The sequence below is a fragment of the Triturus cristatus genome, chromosome 6 (assembly GCF_964204655.1).
Source record: "Triturus cristatus chromosome 6, aTriCri1.1, whole genome shotgun sequence".
Classification (NCBI taxonomy): domain Eukaryota; kingdom Metazoa; phylum Chordata; class Amphibia; order Caudata; family Salamandridae; genus Triturus; species Triturus cristatus.
Genome location: NC_140589.1, coordinates 1,822,440,009 through 1,822,456,888, shown reverse-complemented (window position 1 = coordinate 1,822,456,888; position 16,880 = coordinate 1,822,440,009). Strand labels below are relative to the sequence as shown.

The 16,880-nt window shown below is 48.5% G+C and overlaps 1 protein-coding gene across 1 annotated transcript in view; it reads right to left on the bottom strand.

Moving 5' to 3' along the window:
* Positions 1-1,608: 1,608 nt before the first annotated feature.
* Positions 1,609-16,880, bottom strand: part of LOC146822097 (adhesion G protein-coupled receptor F3-like) — a 167,121-nt gene continuing 151,849 nt past the window's right edge. The window contains exons 5-6 of the mRNA XM_085609963.1: positions 4,005-4,046; positions 1,609-1,674 (exon numbers count right to left, since the gene is read on the bottom strand). Of these exons, the coding sequence (XP_085466089.1) occupies positions 1,609-1,674; positions 4,005-4,046 (108 nt within the window). The remainder of the gene's footprint in view (positions 1,675-4,004; positions 4,047-16,880) is intronic.

Sequence of the window (16,880 nt, the reverse complement as noted above, 5' to 3'; positions counted from 1 at the left end):
TTGAACATTGTGATTGGGGTCAAACCCCCTGGTTAACTTGGGTCTTGTTTTGAACTTTTGTTTTGGGGAGGAACTTTATGTCGCACCCGTGATGCAACGGATGTGACCAGCAGGGTGGCCCGATGTCGAGTCCGAGGGAGGGGTGCCTGGGGTCTCACCCCCTTTAGAAGCTGGTCGGATAGTATGGGTGTTTAATAAAGGGACCACCGCGGACGTGACGTCTGTGGACGTGCGTACGCGGCAGCCAAAAGTAATACATCCTCTGGCTCCGTGTTTTATTTGCAGGCCAGCAGCAATCCCTTACCACTCTGAGTTATAGGTCAGCCCAGGTGTCTCACCTCTAAACACCACAGCTGCTACGAGTCACGCTAGGCGCGAAGGGAGCGCAGTTATCTCTTTTAAAAACTGAATCTGTGAATTTGTTATTTCTTTTTTAACAAAAACTGAATCTGTGTTTTAAACACTTGTTTTTAAGTGCTGTTGTTACATGAGCTGAGTTATAGCTCAGGGGGAAAGCTGGTACTGTTTCAAGTCTTTTGTACACGCACTCGCACTTTCAGCCGCCATCTTGGGTCAGAGTTCTAGTTGCTGGACCCTGCTCGGGCTTGTTGCTGGCGCGCCGAAGGCTTTGTGGCCTGGACGGGTCCAGGGGCCACAACCCCTGCCCCTATCCCTTCAGATAAATATTGTTATAGCGGGGAGCAGCTCAGACAGCTAAACACAGCCCCTAAACAGAACTGCATTCATTCCATTGTCCCTAGCAGTCTAGATTCTGGCTGTGTGCACTGCCCATTTAGGCTCTAGTCGCCCCCCTTCATCTCCCCCGTCACCCGGCCTTCTCAAAAACACTTCAAACTGTTTTTGCTAAACTGCAGATAGTTGCTAAACATGCAGCAGAGATGTTTACTCTGTTAATGGCTGAAGGTCCTGATGTTCTATTTCTCAAAGAAACCTGGCTGAATGTGGGCTCATAGCCTGACATTGCTCAATCCCTTCCTCCTAATTATGTAATTCAGAGGCTGGACAGGACGATAGGTAGAGGGGGTGGTATCACCATCATCTATAAAAGCCACCCAATTTGCCTGACTTTTGGGAGCCCCTTACCTGATTGTGAGAACCTCCATTTCTTGATAGGATTCATGCCCACGCTCTCCTTTTCGGGCATTCTAATTTATCGACCCCCTGGATCTATGGGCCAATTTTGTAAGTCTCTACCCGAGACATTTGCTAAATTTCACCCTGTTGGGCGACTTTAATGCTTATTTCGAAGATTCGGCATCGAAGGCTGCAACTGAGTTATCCCAGGATCTTGCGGCCTACCAGCTTATTCAGAAGGTGCTACATGCAACACATTTGAAAGGACACCTCCTAGATCCTATGTTCTCTAACCTGGAGGATTTAACCAGTAAGGAACCGATCCCAATCCCCTGGTCAGACCATTCTCTGATTCCTTTTCTTTGGTCCCCTACATGTGTCACCTCCTTTACCCGGCCAACGGGAATAACGTCTCACAGTTGGCCGAAACTTCCCTTATCCGATTATGGCCAATGAAGGATTCAACAATTGGATCGAGGGGACACTAGACCAGGTCCTTCCGAAGAAAATTATTCAGATGCATAAAGGGCCCAATAGAACAGCCTGGTATTCCCCTAAACTTCGAGAGTTAAAGTAGATCTGCAAAAAAATTTAAAGAGTCTGGAGAAAAGACTTCTCCCTCAGCAAGAAAAGGGAATACAGGGATGCCATTAAAGCATACAAGATTGAAATTAAAAGGGCTCAGGCCTCTTATTATGAGGAAAAACTTTCCCTAGCAGCCAATTCTCCCCGCCAAACATTTCGTATTGTGAAAAAATTACTAAAAGCCCCCTCTCCTCCTGATGCACCTGAGGCAACGGGCCGAAGCTGCAATGAACTCGCATATTATTTTCATAATATAATTCAAAGGATCTATATGTCTTTCGCCACTGATGACAGTCATATTCATACTAGTCTATGTAGCAGGGTTCATTCTCTAGAGGCCTTTCCCCTACTTGAATGTGGGGCACTCCAAGCTACTTTAGCAAGCGTCAAGAGCCTAGAGACACTGCCCCTCCCAAGATTCTGAAACATGTGGTTGATTCAGTTGGTCCAATAATCCTAGACTTGGTCAACTCCTCGATATCTGTGGGTGTGGTCCCCCATTTGTGGAGAAAAGCTATGGTGAAATCTCTTTTGAAAAAACCTAGCTTGGACCCAGATTGTCTCGGTAACTATCGACCCATCTCGCTTCTCCCAGGGATCAGCAAAGTAGCGGAGAAGCATGTTAATTCAGCGCTCTCCAGGTACCTGGAATCCCATAACCTTCTCCACTCTTCTCAAACCGACTTTCGCCCGAGCCATGGAATGGAAACGGCTCTGCTGGCAGTCGTGGAAGATTCCAGAAAGGTTCTCGACTCAGGAGGCTCCGCTGCTGTGATCCTCTTAGATCTCAGCGCAGCCTTCGATATGGTCAACCACCATATTCCGGTCCTACAACTCAGAAGTCTGGGGGTGTCCGGAGTAGCTCTAACTTGGTTGCAATCTTTTCTGGAGGAAAGATCTTTCCAGATATTTGAGGGTGAAGTTATCTCAAAATCTTTGCCTCTCCATTGTGGGGTATCTCAGGGATCCTCCCTGAGCTCCACCCTTTTTAATGTTTATATGGCTCCTCTCGCGGACATTGTCCTTCCCTTTGGGGTGCATATTGTGAGTCATTCAGACAAGGCCTCTATCTGCCTCTGTTCCTGCCTTGAAGAAGCAGTCAAATGGATGAAACACTCACACTTTAAAACTGAATGGTGACAAGACCGAGCTTATGCTCCTTGGCAATCCTTCTATTTTTAAAGTGGACACCATGTGGCCAGCCTGTATGGGCCCCACCCCTGCCTCTAAGCCAGAGATAAAGAGCTTGGGGTTTTGGCTGGACCGAGACCTTAGCTTCAATGTTCAGGCCAGGAAGGCTGTGGCTTCTTGCTTTGGCATCATAAGGATGCTTCGTAAAGTGCTCCCTTTGCTTCCCTTCCAGGCAAGAAAGCTTATGGTCCAGGCTCTTATTCTTTCATGCCTGGACTAAGGGAAAGCCCTATACCTTGGGGCTCCACACTCGGTTCTCGTTAAACTCCAAACAGGGCAGAACTGTGCCGCAAGGATTCTCGTGGGGATTCCGAACCGGCAGTCTGCAAAACCTGCCTTGAAATCCCTTCATTGGCTCCCGGTTCGGGAGAGAGTTCACTTCAAGGCCTTGTGTATCTCCCATAAGATGATAGGAGGAAATGGACCAGCGATTATTTCATCTTTGGTCCAGCCCTATCGAGTGAATAGGCGGCTGCGCTCAGACGGGCTATACATGGCCGTCATCCCTTGAATTAAGACGGCCAGAAGCGGCGGCCGACTATTTTTGTATAATGCGCCAAATAATGGAACTCCCTTTCTCTCCATCTACGAAAGGAACCTAATCACATGACTTTGCGTAAGCTGCTGAAAACATGGCTCTTTCCTAAGTGATTCTTGAGGCCTCCGTTTTTACGCTTCAGCGCTGGGATACCTCCGGGTACCTAAGCATTCTGCATGAGTTGTTTCATTCAAAATGTAGAATTAAACTCCACAATACTCCAGTGGACATATCCAAAATGAAAGACACTTCAACCGAGGAAGTGTTAAAGGGGACAAATCAAGCAATGGTTGAAAGGTGCTGACACAAAGCTCCTCTCTATGTGTGTGATTATGTCAGTGTTGAGGACATACAATCTGACACACAGCTTAAGTTGGCTGCAGCCAGATATACAAAACAATCGGAGAAGAAAAAGTGAAAACAGGAAATAAAACTGAAAACCGGTGTAATCTACCAAGCAAGTGCAGGCCCCAAGGGAACCACTAACAACTCACAACAGCAGGTAAGATAGGTAATAAAATTGCTTATTTTTCCATTGGGTACAAAACTGATTGGCATTTCTGTTATGTCTGATGTGTGTATTTTGTTTACTTACTTTTGGATCCAGAAGGCAGCCAGCAGCAAAGATGAACCAGCCCTGTGAATAAAAAGAATGCATTTTATGTGTGAACAGCGAGCATAGAACCACTGACAGCCATTACTGTGTCTACAAATCCCGTCACCAACAAGAACAATGTGTCACCTTCTTTAGTTTCATTGTAAACTATTGGTGGCGTGGCCGGGTATTTCTTCTGCTAAACTACCTGAGAATGGAAGAAATGACACCCTGTAATCTTCTCTGGATGTAGCATTGGTTCCAGGAAGTAGACTTCCGGCTCCCACTCAATTCTAAAGCAGGCCTGTAACGACCATGAACGATCCATCGCTGATGCCGTCTCTTATCAAAAAACTCCTTCCCTTTAGTTGCCTCTCAATTTGTGTCTCTCACGGTTTTTTTTCTGCTTGAAATCTCACCATATCAAGATAAGGAGTCAGACCCTGCTCCCCGAGAGCCTGTTTTGGCCAGTGGCTGCTTCATTTATTCTTACACTCGCCTATCTAACCCTATACAAGAAGCCTTAAGTAAGTCTGTGTTTGAATCAGCAGAAAGAAACCAAGAACATTAAAACTGTGGCTTCTTCCAGGTCGAAATGCTGATTTTATTAGGTCTGAAATATTTTTCTTGAGAGGTATAGAGCTTCATCCCCTTTTTATTTAACACAGAACATCTAAACCTTACACTTTCCCTAGTATGTAATGTTCATTATATTAAAAACAGGCTCAGTAAAGGATGGCCAGCCTGGTTAGGTCAGAGGCAGCTGGTGCCAGGCCAACCAACCAATCAGAACTTGTGCGGGGCCTTGGATGCCAGGAGGGAACCAACCACACCAGTCCAGGGCCACGCCCACTGGTGATAGAAAGTTGGACACAGGTGTAGTTTTTCGAATGGCTTCAAACATCACAAACCCTATAGGACGCTGTTTCACTGACTGCATGATGTGATCAGTAATGCTATCAATGAAGTCAATTAACATGTCATGAGTGATGTAATACCTGGACAAGCATAAGCAGTGTACAAGGGAGCCCCAATTATAGTAAGTTCACTAAACTATAACTACTGCTTTTTCCAGTTTTTAAATCTCATTTCCATGCCTAAATAGATTTTTAGTTTAACCTTTCTTTCGTTTTAGTTAATTTCAGTTTTTTTTAATGTAAGCTAAGATCTTATTACCGTCCCCAAACTATAACAACACTTTTCAGGGAATTGTTGTGTTTTTTGTTTATATTCAAAGACACACCTAACCCCCCTAGAGCAAGCTGAAGCCAACCCTCCCCTCCCTTGCTGGCACCCAACCACCCAAGTAGGCGATTGGGCACAGAGCCCCGCCTCTGGCAATTACAATGTTTATTTCCACACACTGGTGAGTATTCATTGGTAGATGTTTGCATCAAAGATGGGCCTGCAAGGGTGCGCTTGACAAGTGTGCTGATAAATGCTCTGAGAACAGCGCTGTCATTGCGAAAGGGTTTTTGCTTTTACCAGCACTGTAAGAAAAAAGAAATGGTGTGTGACCATTATTTTGACTTTTTTTTATTTGTTTAGGAAAGCTAAGTATCCTGCAAATACATCCAACACTGTGAGTTAAGGGAAACAATTCTCAGTATATATATATAGGCACCCACCCCCATGTCTCTGTCCACTGCTGGGAGTCCTCTGCACCCACCCCCATGTCTCTGGCCACTGCTGGGAGTCCTCTGCACCCACCCCCATGTCTCTGTCCACTGCTGGGAGTCCTCTGCACCCACCCCTCACATGTCTCTGTCCACTGCTGGGAGTCCTCTGCACCCACCCCCATGTCTCTGTTCACTGCTGGGAGTCCTCTGCACCCACCCCTCACATGTCTCTGTCCACTGCTGGGAGTCCTCTGCACCCACCCTCATGTCTCTGTCCACTGCTGGGAGTCCTCTGCACCCACCCCCATGTCTCTGGCCACTGCTGGGAGTCCTCTGCACCCACCCCCATGTCTCTGTCCACTGCTGGGAGTCCTCTGCACCCACCCCTCACATGTCTCTGTCCACTGCTGGGAGTCCTCTGCACCCACCCCCATGTCTCTGTTCACTGCTGGGAGTCCTCTGCACCCACCCCTCACATGTCTCTGTCCACTGCTGGGAGTCCTCTGCACCCACCCTCATGTCTCTGTTCACTGCTGGGAGTCCTCTGCACCCACCCCTCACATGTCTCTGGCCACTGCTGGGAGTGATAGGCATTCAAAACTCCTGAATAAATTGAATGCAGTAATGGAGTTTTTGTTGGAGAGGTCGACGAAGTTTCGATCTCATAAAATTGAGATCATCATCAGGACGAGAGAGTGTGAGCAGAAAGAATGTATAGGAAGGAGAAAAGAGATGCAAAACCTTGGTCCTGTGAGCTATGTACATACAGCAGTTGTGCACAAGGCGATACTGACTATATTAAGGCCGGTGTCTAAAGTGGTGCCAGGCGTAGATCACTTACAAGATTAATTGGCAAGAAGGAACGTGCGTGAGAAGTACGCGGGGACTGCGGTAAGTGCTTACAGCGTTGAGGGAAAAGGAAGGCGTGTTGTAGAACGCTGCAGAGCCTACATGAGAGATAACGTGGGCATATATAAGAATCATGGTAGAACTAAATCGTGAAGGAGAGGTATATACTCCGATGCATTAAGGAAGGGACGCGCCAGTTACGGAGTGAAGGAGGCTTGGTTCTAAGTTAGGGTGAAGGGGAAGCAACGGTGTTGCTGTATACTTGGGAGGTAGAGCGAAGACACGCTCAGAAGGCCCAGGCAATGGGTATAGCTTGAGCTCATAGGCGGGTGCGTCAGAAATTGAACTAGTAGTGCAGACGGGTCTAAGAGTAGGAGAACGCAGTGTTACTCACAGTGCGAGCCACAGGAAATAGAGGGGGACGGGGGGAGACAAGGAAACTTACTGAATCATGAATCTCTTTGAGTTAAGCACCAGCTGCAGACATCTGTATTGGCTCAAAGTCAATGCTTAACTAGGGTCAGTATAAAAAACTAATTATATATTTTCTCCCAATTGAAATATTAGCACTTAAAGGTTACTTGCACCCCAATGTTTCATTGCATCTTCCTCTGTCTTTCGTGTCCAAATCCTAACCATGTTTACTCCCTAAAATCAAAAGAAATACTTCCAACATGGTGGCCCTAGCATCTCCTTCTATCATAGACATAAAATTAGGACATAACCTTCCTTCATCCTGTTTATCTTTGTCTTAGGCAGGACTATGTTCTCTCAGTAAGTGTAGCATTTACAGGCTCTAGACTTGTATAGTGCCGGCATGTTAATCTTTTTTTATTTTTACATTCTGCTAAGCTGTGAAGTGCTCTCCATTTAAAGGGTATACCCACACATGGGTCCCGTGCTCACTGTACCATAAGACTGAAGCTATACCTCACTGGTGAGGCCTAAGTAGGCTGAAACTGGCCTAAGGATGCTTGAGGTCCCATCTGGAGGGGACCTGGCCAGGATGAACAGTTCCCATTGGAGCAGGAACAAGAATGATTTGTATAAGGTGGGTCTCTGCCTAGAATGGCACAGTGTGCAAAAAACAAGGGTCTAGAATATGGCATAGAGCAATTGCCAGTGGCTAAGATAAAGTCAAGCATTCCTTCCATCACCTTGATGTTTTGGCAAAAATATCAGAGAGCACACCGCTGTTACAAGTCAAAGCTCTCTCTATAGAGAATGCGATTTTCTCTTAAAGCGCCTGATGTCAGCACTTTGCAGAGGGGTGCACAGTTGTGCTAAGCCAGCATGCTGTGTCTGTTTAACGTCTGCATTTTCAGTGGATCCAAAAGTTGCGCCAGATAAATGGATATTAAGCTGAACTGAGTCAGCATATTATTTCGATCTTTTTTGAAAGATTAAGAGCAGCCCTGCACCTGAATATCCTGCTGGTCATGCAATTTCCTTCAGAGCGAAGCTTCATATGTGGAAATGTCACACGATTTACATGTTGTTGAGATTTTGTTGCCTAGAAAGAGGAAGTGCTTCTCTTTTAAGGTTCACAAAGTTTGCAGAAATGGAGGTGCCTGCCAAGAAAGCTACTGCTAAAAAAGAGATACCTTGTGGAGGACCCTGATGTAGAGATTGTGGATCAAAAGAGTTCTTCCTGTTGCATATTCCAGACATCAGGAATTGCAGGATATGATCAACAAAGCTGTGACTGAAGCCTTAAAGAACCAATAACACCCAACAATCCAAGTTGTGTCATATCGAAGACCCTGCTGATAAGGACTTTGAGCAAAGGGGTTGTTATATTGAGGGCCTGGATTTTAATGACACTTTAGTACACATTACACAAAGGGCCCGATTCCAATCCTGGAAAAAGGCTGTTGGAAATGAGAAAAGTAGGTAGTAGTGTCCCTGAAAACAGGGAAAGACGGCACACCAAAATGCAAGATAATATAATCAATGAGTTTCAGGCGTCAATAATATATAGAAATAAGTAAAAGGCTGTAGGGTGCATAAAGCTTCAATTAGTGTCCACTACCTATGGACACCATCCATATGTACAAGACATACCACCGGGAATTACTACAATTTTTTAGAAGACTAATATTGCACACCTACACAATGTATGGGTGAAATACCCAACTGATACAAATTTGTCAGTTCTTAATTCGATCATATATGCCTGTTACAATGTCAAGAAAGATGAAAACAATTTCTTCAGATCATTAAGCAGTCACAAATTCAATCCAGGACCCTTGGATTAATAGTTGTTTTTTTCCATCTTTTCTTTATTGACACATGTTAGTCAATTCCAAATACACGGACCAGCCGACACGTGTTTCGTCTTACAAAAGACTTTTTCAAGGCAATAAGTTCAACAACGCAGTTGGTAGAATATCCAATCATTTGGTTCGTAAACACGAATTATCATGTAAAATCATCATGTGTGCGATCACACCATCAATATTAGTATATGCACTTATCTCGTCTCCAAAGTTCAGTAAAATGTAAATACGTGCATCAAATAATGTCTTCTAAGTGACGTGCTGGCTCCGTGATACGAGCGCACTCACTGCTGGTTTCTGCCGGTCGAGTAGTGTGACAGTCTTCCGTCCCGTTAAGTTACTGTCAGTAACTTAACGGGACGGACGTATTTACATTTTACTGAACTTTGGAGACGAGATAAGTCTACGCAACGGAGCCCCGGTACGCGACGTACACGGCATGAACCCCATCGTACGTGTCATCCCGGTCCTCCTTGCCTACGACCTGGTGCACCGGACCCGACGCACACGCCGCAGAAGGTGAGAACAACACCTAGGGGCCAGGGGGGGTGAGGGGCAGGAAGCATACCCCATACCCAAAGCCAAACCTATGATATGGAGCCCATACATTACCACCAGGGTCTGGTCACTTGGGCGGGCATGGCCAGCAACCCCTGCGTACCACAACAACGGAAGTGGACGTGTATGGTGCGTTGCACACGTACCCCTACGGCACAAGTACGATAGTGATACGGACCGTACACACGCAATGAATGCGTGGGTACGGTGCATTGCACACGTACCCCTACAGCACAAGTACAATAGTAATACAGACCGTACACATGCAATGAATGCGTGGGTATGGTGCGTTGCACACGTACTCCTACGGCACCAGTAGAACAGTGATACAGACCGTACACATGCAATGAATGCGTGGGTACGGTGCATTGCACACGTACCCCTACGGCACAAGCACAATAGTGATACGGACCGTACACACGCAATGAATGCGTGGATACGGTGCGTTGCACACGTACTCCTACGGCACCAGTAGAACAGTGATACAGACCGTACACACGCAATGAATGCGTGGGTACGGTGCGTTGCACACATACCCCTACGGCACCAGTAGAACAGTGATACGGACCATACACACGCAATGAATGCGTGGGTACGGTGCGTTGCACACGTACTCCTACGGCACCAGTAGAACAGTGATACGGGCCGTACATATGCAATGAATGCGTGGGTACGCTGCGTTTCACACGTACTCCTACGGCACCAGTACATTTGGGATACGAGGCGTACGCACGCCAGGAATGTGGGCTTACGGACTGGCCCTGCATGTTACCTTCATATTGGTGTGTGTGTAGGTCCAGGCCAGCAGTGTACTGCTCCAAGGGGGTGGGTGGGTGGGTGGGTGCAGAGGATTCCCAGCAGTGGCCAGCCATATGGGGGTGGCTGCAGATCAATACCAGCAGTGGCCACACATATAGGGGTGGGTGCAGATGAATACCAGCAGTGGACAGAGACATGGGGGTGGGTGCAGAGGACTCCCAGCAGTGGACAGCCATATGGGGGTGGCTGCAGATAAATACCAGCAGTGGCCACACATATAGGGGTGGGTGCAGATGAATACCAGCAGTGGACAGAGACATGGGGGTGGGTGCAGAGGACTCCCAGGAGTGGACAGAGACATGGGGGTGGGTGCAGAGGACTCCCAGCAGTGGACAGAGATATGGGGGTGGGTGCAGAGGACTCCCCGCAGTGGCCTGCAATATGAGGTGTGTGTGCAGATGAATACCAGCAGTGTCCATACATATGGGGGTGGGTGCACAGGACTCCCAGCAGTGGACAGAGACATGGGGGTGGGTGCAGAGGACTCCCAGCAGTGGACAGAGACATGGGGGTGGGTGCAGGGGACTCCCAGCAGTGGACAGAGATATGGGGGTGGGTGCAGAGGGCTCCCAGCAGTGGACAGAGATATGGGGGTGAGTGCAGAGGCCTCCCAGCAGTTGCCTGCAATATGAGGTGTGTGTGCAGATGAATACCAGCAGTGTCCAGACATATGGGGGTGGGTGCAGAGGACTCCCAGCAGTGGCCTGCAATATGAGGTGTGTGTGCAGATGAATACCAGCAGTGTCCAGACATATGGGGGGAGTGCACAGGACTCCCAGCAGTGGACAGAGACATGGGGGTGGGTGCAGAGGACTCCCAGCAGTGGACAGAGATATGGGGGTGGGTGCAGAGGACTCCCAGCAGTGGCCTGCAATATGAGGTGGGTGTGCAGATGAATACCAGCAGTGTCCAGACATATGGGGGTGGGTGCAGATGACTCCCAGCAGTGGCCTGCAATATGAGGTGTGTGTGCAGAGGAATACCAGCAGTGTCCAGACATATGGGGGTGGGTGCACAGGACTCCCAGCAGTGGACAGAGATATGGGGGTGGGTGCAGAGGACTCCCTGCAGTGGACAGAGACATGGGGGTGGGTGCAGAGGACTCCCAGCAGTGGACAGAGATATGGGTGGGGGTGTACATCATTATCAGATGACCACACCTAGATGGTGGGATGGACGCATCCCAAACTTTGGACTATGATGATAGTGCTATAACAACACATCACTGACAGCAGTGTCCCACTCCCAGGAGGATGGATGTATTTCACACACTTCATGACACACCACATGTGGGTGTGAGGACATATAACAAATGCATACCCAACCATGGCGGATGCAGCACAATACACACTCTGATATCATGCCACAAGACTGTATAGTCATGTAACTGCCTACAAAACTAAGATAGCCAAAGGGAACACACACTGTTACGCACATCCCAGGACTGATAGGAATGTCCAGGTGCTGGTCCAGCCACCAATATGTTGTCTCTCATGGAAGGAATAGGGTGGAATTCCCCTAGATACAATGCCCACAATTGTCAGTCAGGTGCCCAGATACCCTGCATAACAAGTACCATTTGTGTGGTAGGCCGTGATTACACACATGCATAGTGCTGAAAAGGTGGAATTTGTCCCTGAATGCATTCCGACATACTCAAAACACAAGTACAGTGACTAGCAAGGATGGCACAGACGATTCAGCAGGAGACATCGGTGAGCAGGCATGGCCATTGTTGAAGGGATCCGTCACCAACAAAGGAAATGTTGACACAGGTCATCACAACAATTGTGCAATTGTTTGCAGGGAAGATGTCAGGTGCCACAGAGAAAGGAACACTCCTTGGGACAATGTCTCAAAACAAAATTAACACACACTACCAAGGATTCTTTGCAGAGACATTGTGATAGCACACAGATACCATGGTCCACCTCATGACCATCATACAAAAACATTTCTCAGAACCCTAACACATTACCAGAACACCAACTCCAGGAGCCTCATCACCAACATCAAGTACCTGAAATGCAATAGTGTTGAAAGTAAAAATAAAGACTTTATTCAGCACCAAAAAAAACAACGAAAAATAGACTATGTACAGAGGCCAATGGCCAGTCCATATTTCAAGTCCAAGGGGGGACGTAGGGGACTGGGTCTACCCCTAGCTTGCCTGCACAAAAGAACCCCAAGGTTTGTCGACCGGGGGGGGGGCATCATCTGTGGCAGTACCAGGCACCGCAGGGACAGGAGGGGGAAGGGTAGGTGTGGCAGGTGCAGGGGGCGATGTCTGCACCACAGGGGGTGGGGCAGCGCCGAAGGTGGAGGCGAGCGTGGCGCTGCACACTGCTGCTAGAACGTCCAGCCTAACCCCTGCACCAGAGGATTCCCCAGGGTCAACAGAGGGTGTGGTGGGTGAGGGATGGGGTACAGCGCTCTTGGGGGAGGGGGTCGACATGGTGGGGGACTCAACTCCCATGCCCGGGGACTTCCTCGCCCGCTTGTGGGGTGAGCGTTTGGCAGGGGAGCCAAGGGGAGTGGTTTTGGAGGAACAGGGTTGAGAGGACTGCGGACTGCGACTGTGGCTGCATGTATGTCGTCTGTCCCGAGTGTGCGTGCCAGGAGGTGTGCGCTTTGCCTTACTTGGTGGTGTGCTGGCTGTGTCTGGTGGGGTGCGTGCCCGTGACTGTCTGGGTGTGCGTTGGACAGGCCGGGAGAGGGAAGTGTGGATGGGTCTGGGGTAGGGGGGACGGAGCGCTGCAGGAGAGTAACTGCTGCTGTCAGGGAAGAGTCCATGGACCGCAGAATCCTGCGTTGATCAGACATTGTTGCTGACATGCCCTCCATGAACGACACCATCTGTGTGAGCAGTGTAGTGTGTCCATGGAGGACATTCAGCACCGATGCCTACCCAAACCTGCAACTGCCGCAGTATGTCCACAGACTCTTCACTGAGGGCAGCAGGGGTGACAGGGGCAGGGGGTGCGGTGCCTGGGCCGAAGAAGACATGTTGGGCCTCTGCACGGGCAGAAGGGACAGGAGCAACTGGGAGGGCGGAGAAGGTAACGGAGGAGGTGGGGACAGATGTGGGGATGCTGCCAGGTGGTGTTGCAGCCTCTGCTTTCTCGAGGAGGTCAGCGTCAGACCCGTCGGCGTCGTAGCTGGTATCGTGTCCAGACAGGTCCTCTGACTGACTCCCCTCGCCCTCCGTGCCACTGGCTCCTCCTGGCTCTACAGCACTGGTGGCACTGTCGCTGGGTCCCTCCTCCAGGTCCGTGCAGGTGTCTCCCTCCGTTGCGGATGATGATGCTGTGGGCAAGGAGAACAAACCGAAATGCATCAGTCACCTGTATACATCTGACACATGAGCACAAGAACAATTGGTCACAGTGCATATCAGGCAATGCATCATGAGTAACAGCTAGATTATTCCGCACATATGTAAGCCCTGTACTGCCCAGTTGGTAGACCCACTATGCCACTTGGACACAAGGAAAAAAAGAACACACCAGGCCACTACTTGAATGAGAAATACACTGAGAAGCTAGTGTCTGTGAACCGATGAGCACAGCAATGCAATGAAGTCATGCCACCTCTTGTTTCCCTGAAAGAAACAGTAGTGGTGCACCCAACGTAAACTGACACACCTCAATACTCAAGGTGTCACCACACTCAGAGACCTGTAAGTACTTTGGAACACAAAACGAAAAAATGTTAGTACCTTGGGACTCACAATACTTTACACAATCGACATGTTTTGAATGTGGCAATTCGCTATTTTGTGAAAAGAACACTAATGTGCCTGCCTGAAATATGTCTCACAAGGCAGTGCACACAAAACTACATTAACACTGTCATTGAAGAAGCTGGCACCTTTTCTAAGAAGCCACTGTTAGAAATGAATGGTGTTGCAGAAAGTACATATACATGGGCCTACGGAGGTCTTGATGTCTTGAGACTTGTTAGTTTGTATCACCAACAACAAAGGAGTCTCACAAAATCAAGACCACTGTGGGAACATGTATATGGAGAATCTGCAACACCATTTAATTCTAACAGTGGCTTATTTGCAAAGGTGCCAGGGTGTTCCATGAAAGTGGAAATGTCGTTTGGTGTGCACTTCCTTGGGAGACATCTTTCATGCAGGCACATCAGTGTTCTTAACACAAATCATCAAATTACCACATTTTAAACATGAAGAACTGTTGACAAGTGCTGTGAGTGCCAGGGTACAATTTTTTTAGAGTAACAACTTGAATTATGTCAGTTGTCACATGGCCATCCGTCACCTGATTACACAGTTGGCTACACATATGACCTACTGCCTGTCATCTGGAGTGGTACCAATGTCCACACCCAGGACAATGCATAAGCTACTGGGCCTGCAATTGGGTTGTTAAAAATCATAGCTGTACTGTGGAGACACCCTCATGGCAAGCCAGAATGTCAACACAGATGTCAGCACACAAAGTCCAAACTGCGTTGCATCTGAACCATACACAGGTGCCAAAAATGTATGAGCAGGAATCATGTTTTTGAAAAAATGACACAGGCTGCAAAGCACGAACATTAAGCACTGGCCAGCATCACAAGGGCACTGCACGGTGATTCTGTGTACAGCCAATTATCACACACAGGTCAGACCTGGCAAGGAAAAATCAGGGGTGCCCATGTAGGCCTCTCCTGCACAACCACCCATACCTTAGTCAATGTGATTGATACAGATCAAGAAGTGACACCTCTTATTCAGGGTAACAAAAACTGTGCAGCAAAAATTGCTAGATTTACACAACATCACCTCCTTTGGCTGGCAATACATATTTGTGACAAACAACCATCAACAGATTGTTGTGAATAGCCACACAGGCACTGCCCAGTGTGAGTATGCACAAGCAAAATGGTGTATCCCTGTTCAGTGGACACATGTAGCACACAATAGAAAAATACAAACTAGGCCAGGGAACAATGCCACAGAGGCAGACCTATGCTGAACCCACAGAGAATGTGCACAGTGTTGGATGACACACATGATTAGGAGGCCAGGGTGTCTCATGGGACTGTAGTGGGCGCACTGCTCCGTGTTCCTGGAATGAGCTGACTGTACCATGAGCAACCGTCATGGCACTATGCATATCTCCCACTCATACACATCATGTCTGAGGCCACAAAATTGGTCATGCATGCTGCAACGGTGTTCAGTTGAAACCTCACACTCCTATGTTGAGAATCATCATCAGTGCCAACAAATATGGACCCCCAACATAGTGAACAGGTCATGGCACAGGCAAGGTACCAACATAAGTCACAGACCACCCTCCCACATGATGCATAAAGCAATGTGCACTTAGATTTACTGGAACCCTAGATGACCATGTGCAAATGTGATTACACACAGACCAGGGGACACATGTCAAGGAGGGGAAGGGATAAAAAAGAGCACCAGGTGACATTGGGGAACAGAAAATGCACTGCACATATAAACTCTGGGAGTGTATCCAGGCTACAGAGCACTTCCAAAAGCTGGTGACACATAACACAACAAACAGCCATGTACCTACCCCCTTGTTGCTGCAGTCTCTCCTGTAACTGCCTATCGAGGTCAGGGAAGACCACTGCCAGGACACGGCTCATGGGGGGTCAGCCGTCGGCGCCTGCCGTGGGGGCGAGGAGTGTCGATCCCCAGCTGGACCCGGGCGATCCGCCGGGTCCAGCACCCGATTTCCTGCCACCTTTTGCGGACCTGTGACAGGCTCCGACTACGCTCCCCCGCAGATCTCACGGCCCTGACGATGTCCCGCCAGATCTCCCCCTTCTCGTAGGCAGTTACCTGTCAGGATGACAAAGTGACACAACATCAATACAACTGCTCCATGTCCCAGAGACACACATTTGAACATCTTTGAAATGTTTAACAGGGCATAGGATGCTGACAGGAATTGCATCATTCGCAATAAGAAATTGGCCTGTGTGCAAGCCCCAATGTACTACATGGCATTGAAAGTCAACAGGTGGCATGAGGGGTGCGACACACTCACTGATCATGGCACACACTGTGCACCACATGCAACAGCAGGCTGATGGCCAGCACGTGTCAAGCAGTCACATGTCCCACTCCACTGATGCACCCTCAGCAGAGTAGACAGACACACCCAGGCACAGATCACTCGCCTGTCATTGACAACAGCGGATACAACCCTCACTCTGCACATGTGCCACTTGCCAGTGGGGTGTCACAGGTGTCGTGCTAGCTCTGCAAGTCAGACACACAGCACGGCTTACTTGTCACATCAGATGGGTAGATCTGTTGCCTCCTCCATGCAGCTGTGGTGCAACACTTCACATAGACACTCACCCACATGACAAGGAACATTCACACACATCAATGTCCATGAGGTCGTACACATCATTTGTACACTCTCACCACATGTCCACTCAACTCATACACATCTGTGGGTACAGTCACCTGTCACACCGGGGGGACCACTGAATCACCTCAGGACAATAGGAAAAAAAGCCACCAAGGATTTGCCAGGCTGAATGTGTCATGCACTATGCAGTGAAAGTCACAGTAAGCACAATGCAAGTAAGGAGTAAACACAGGAACTACATCATGCTCTGCATGAGAGACACTAGCATGTCCCCCCCCTGGGACCCACTCTCAACAACATTGCATGTCTGTCCCACCTGGACACAATATTGACAGTCACACAACAGGTGCATAGGCAAAGGTAGTGGAGTCAGCACTCACCTGCTCC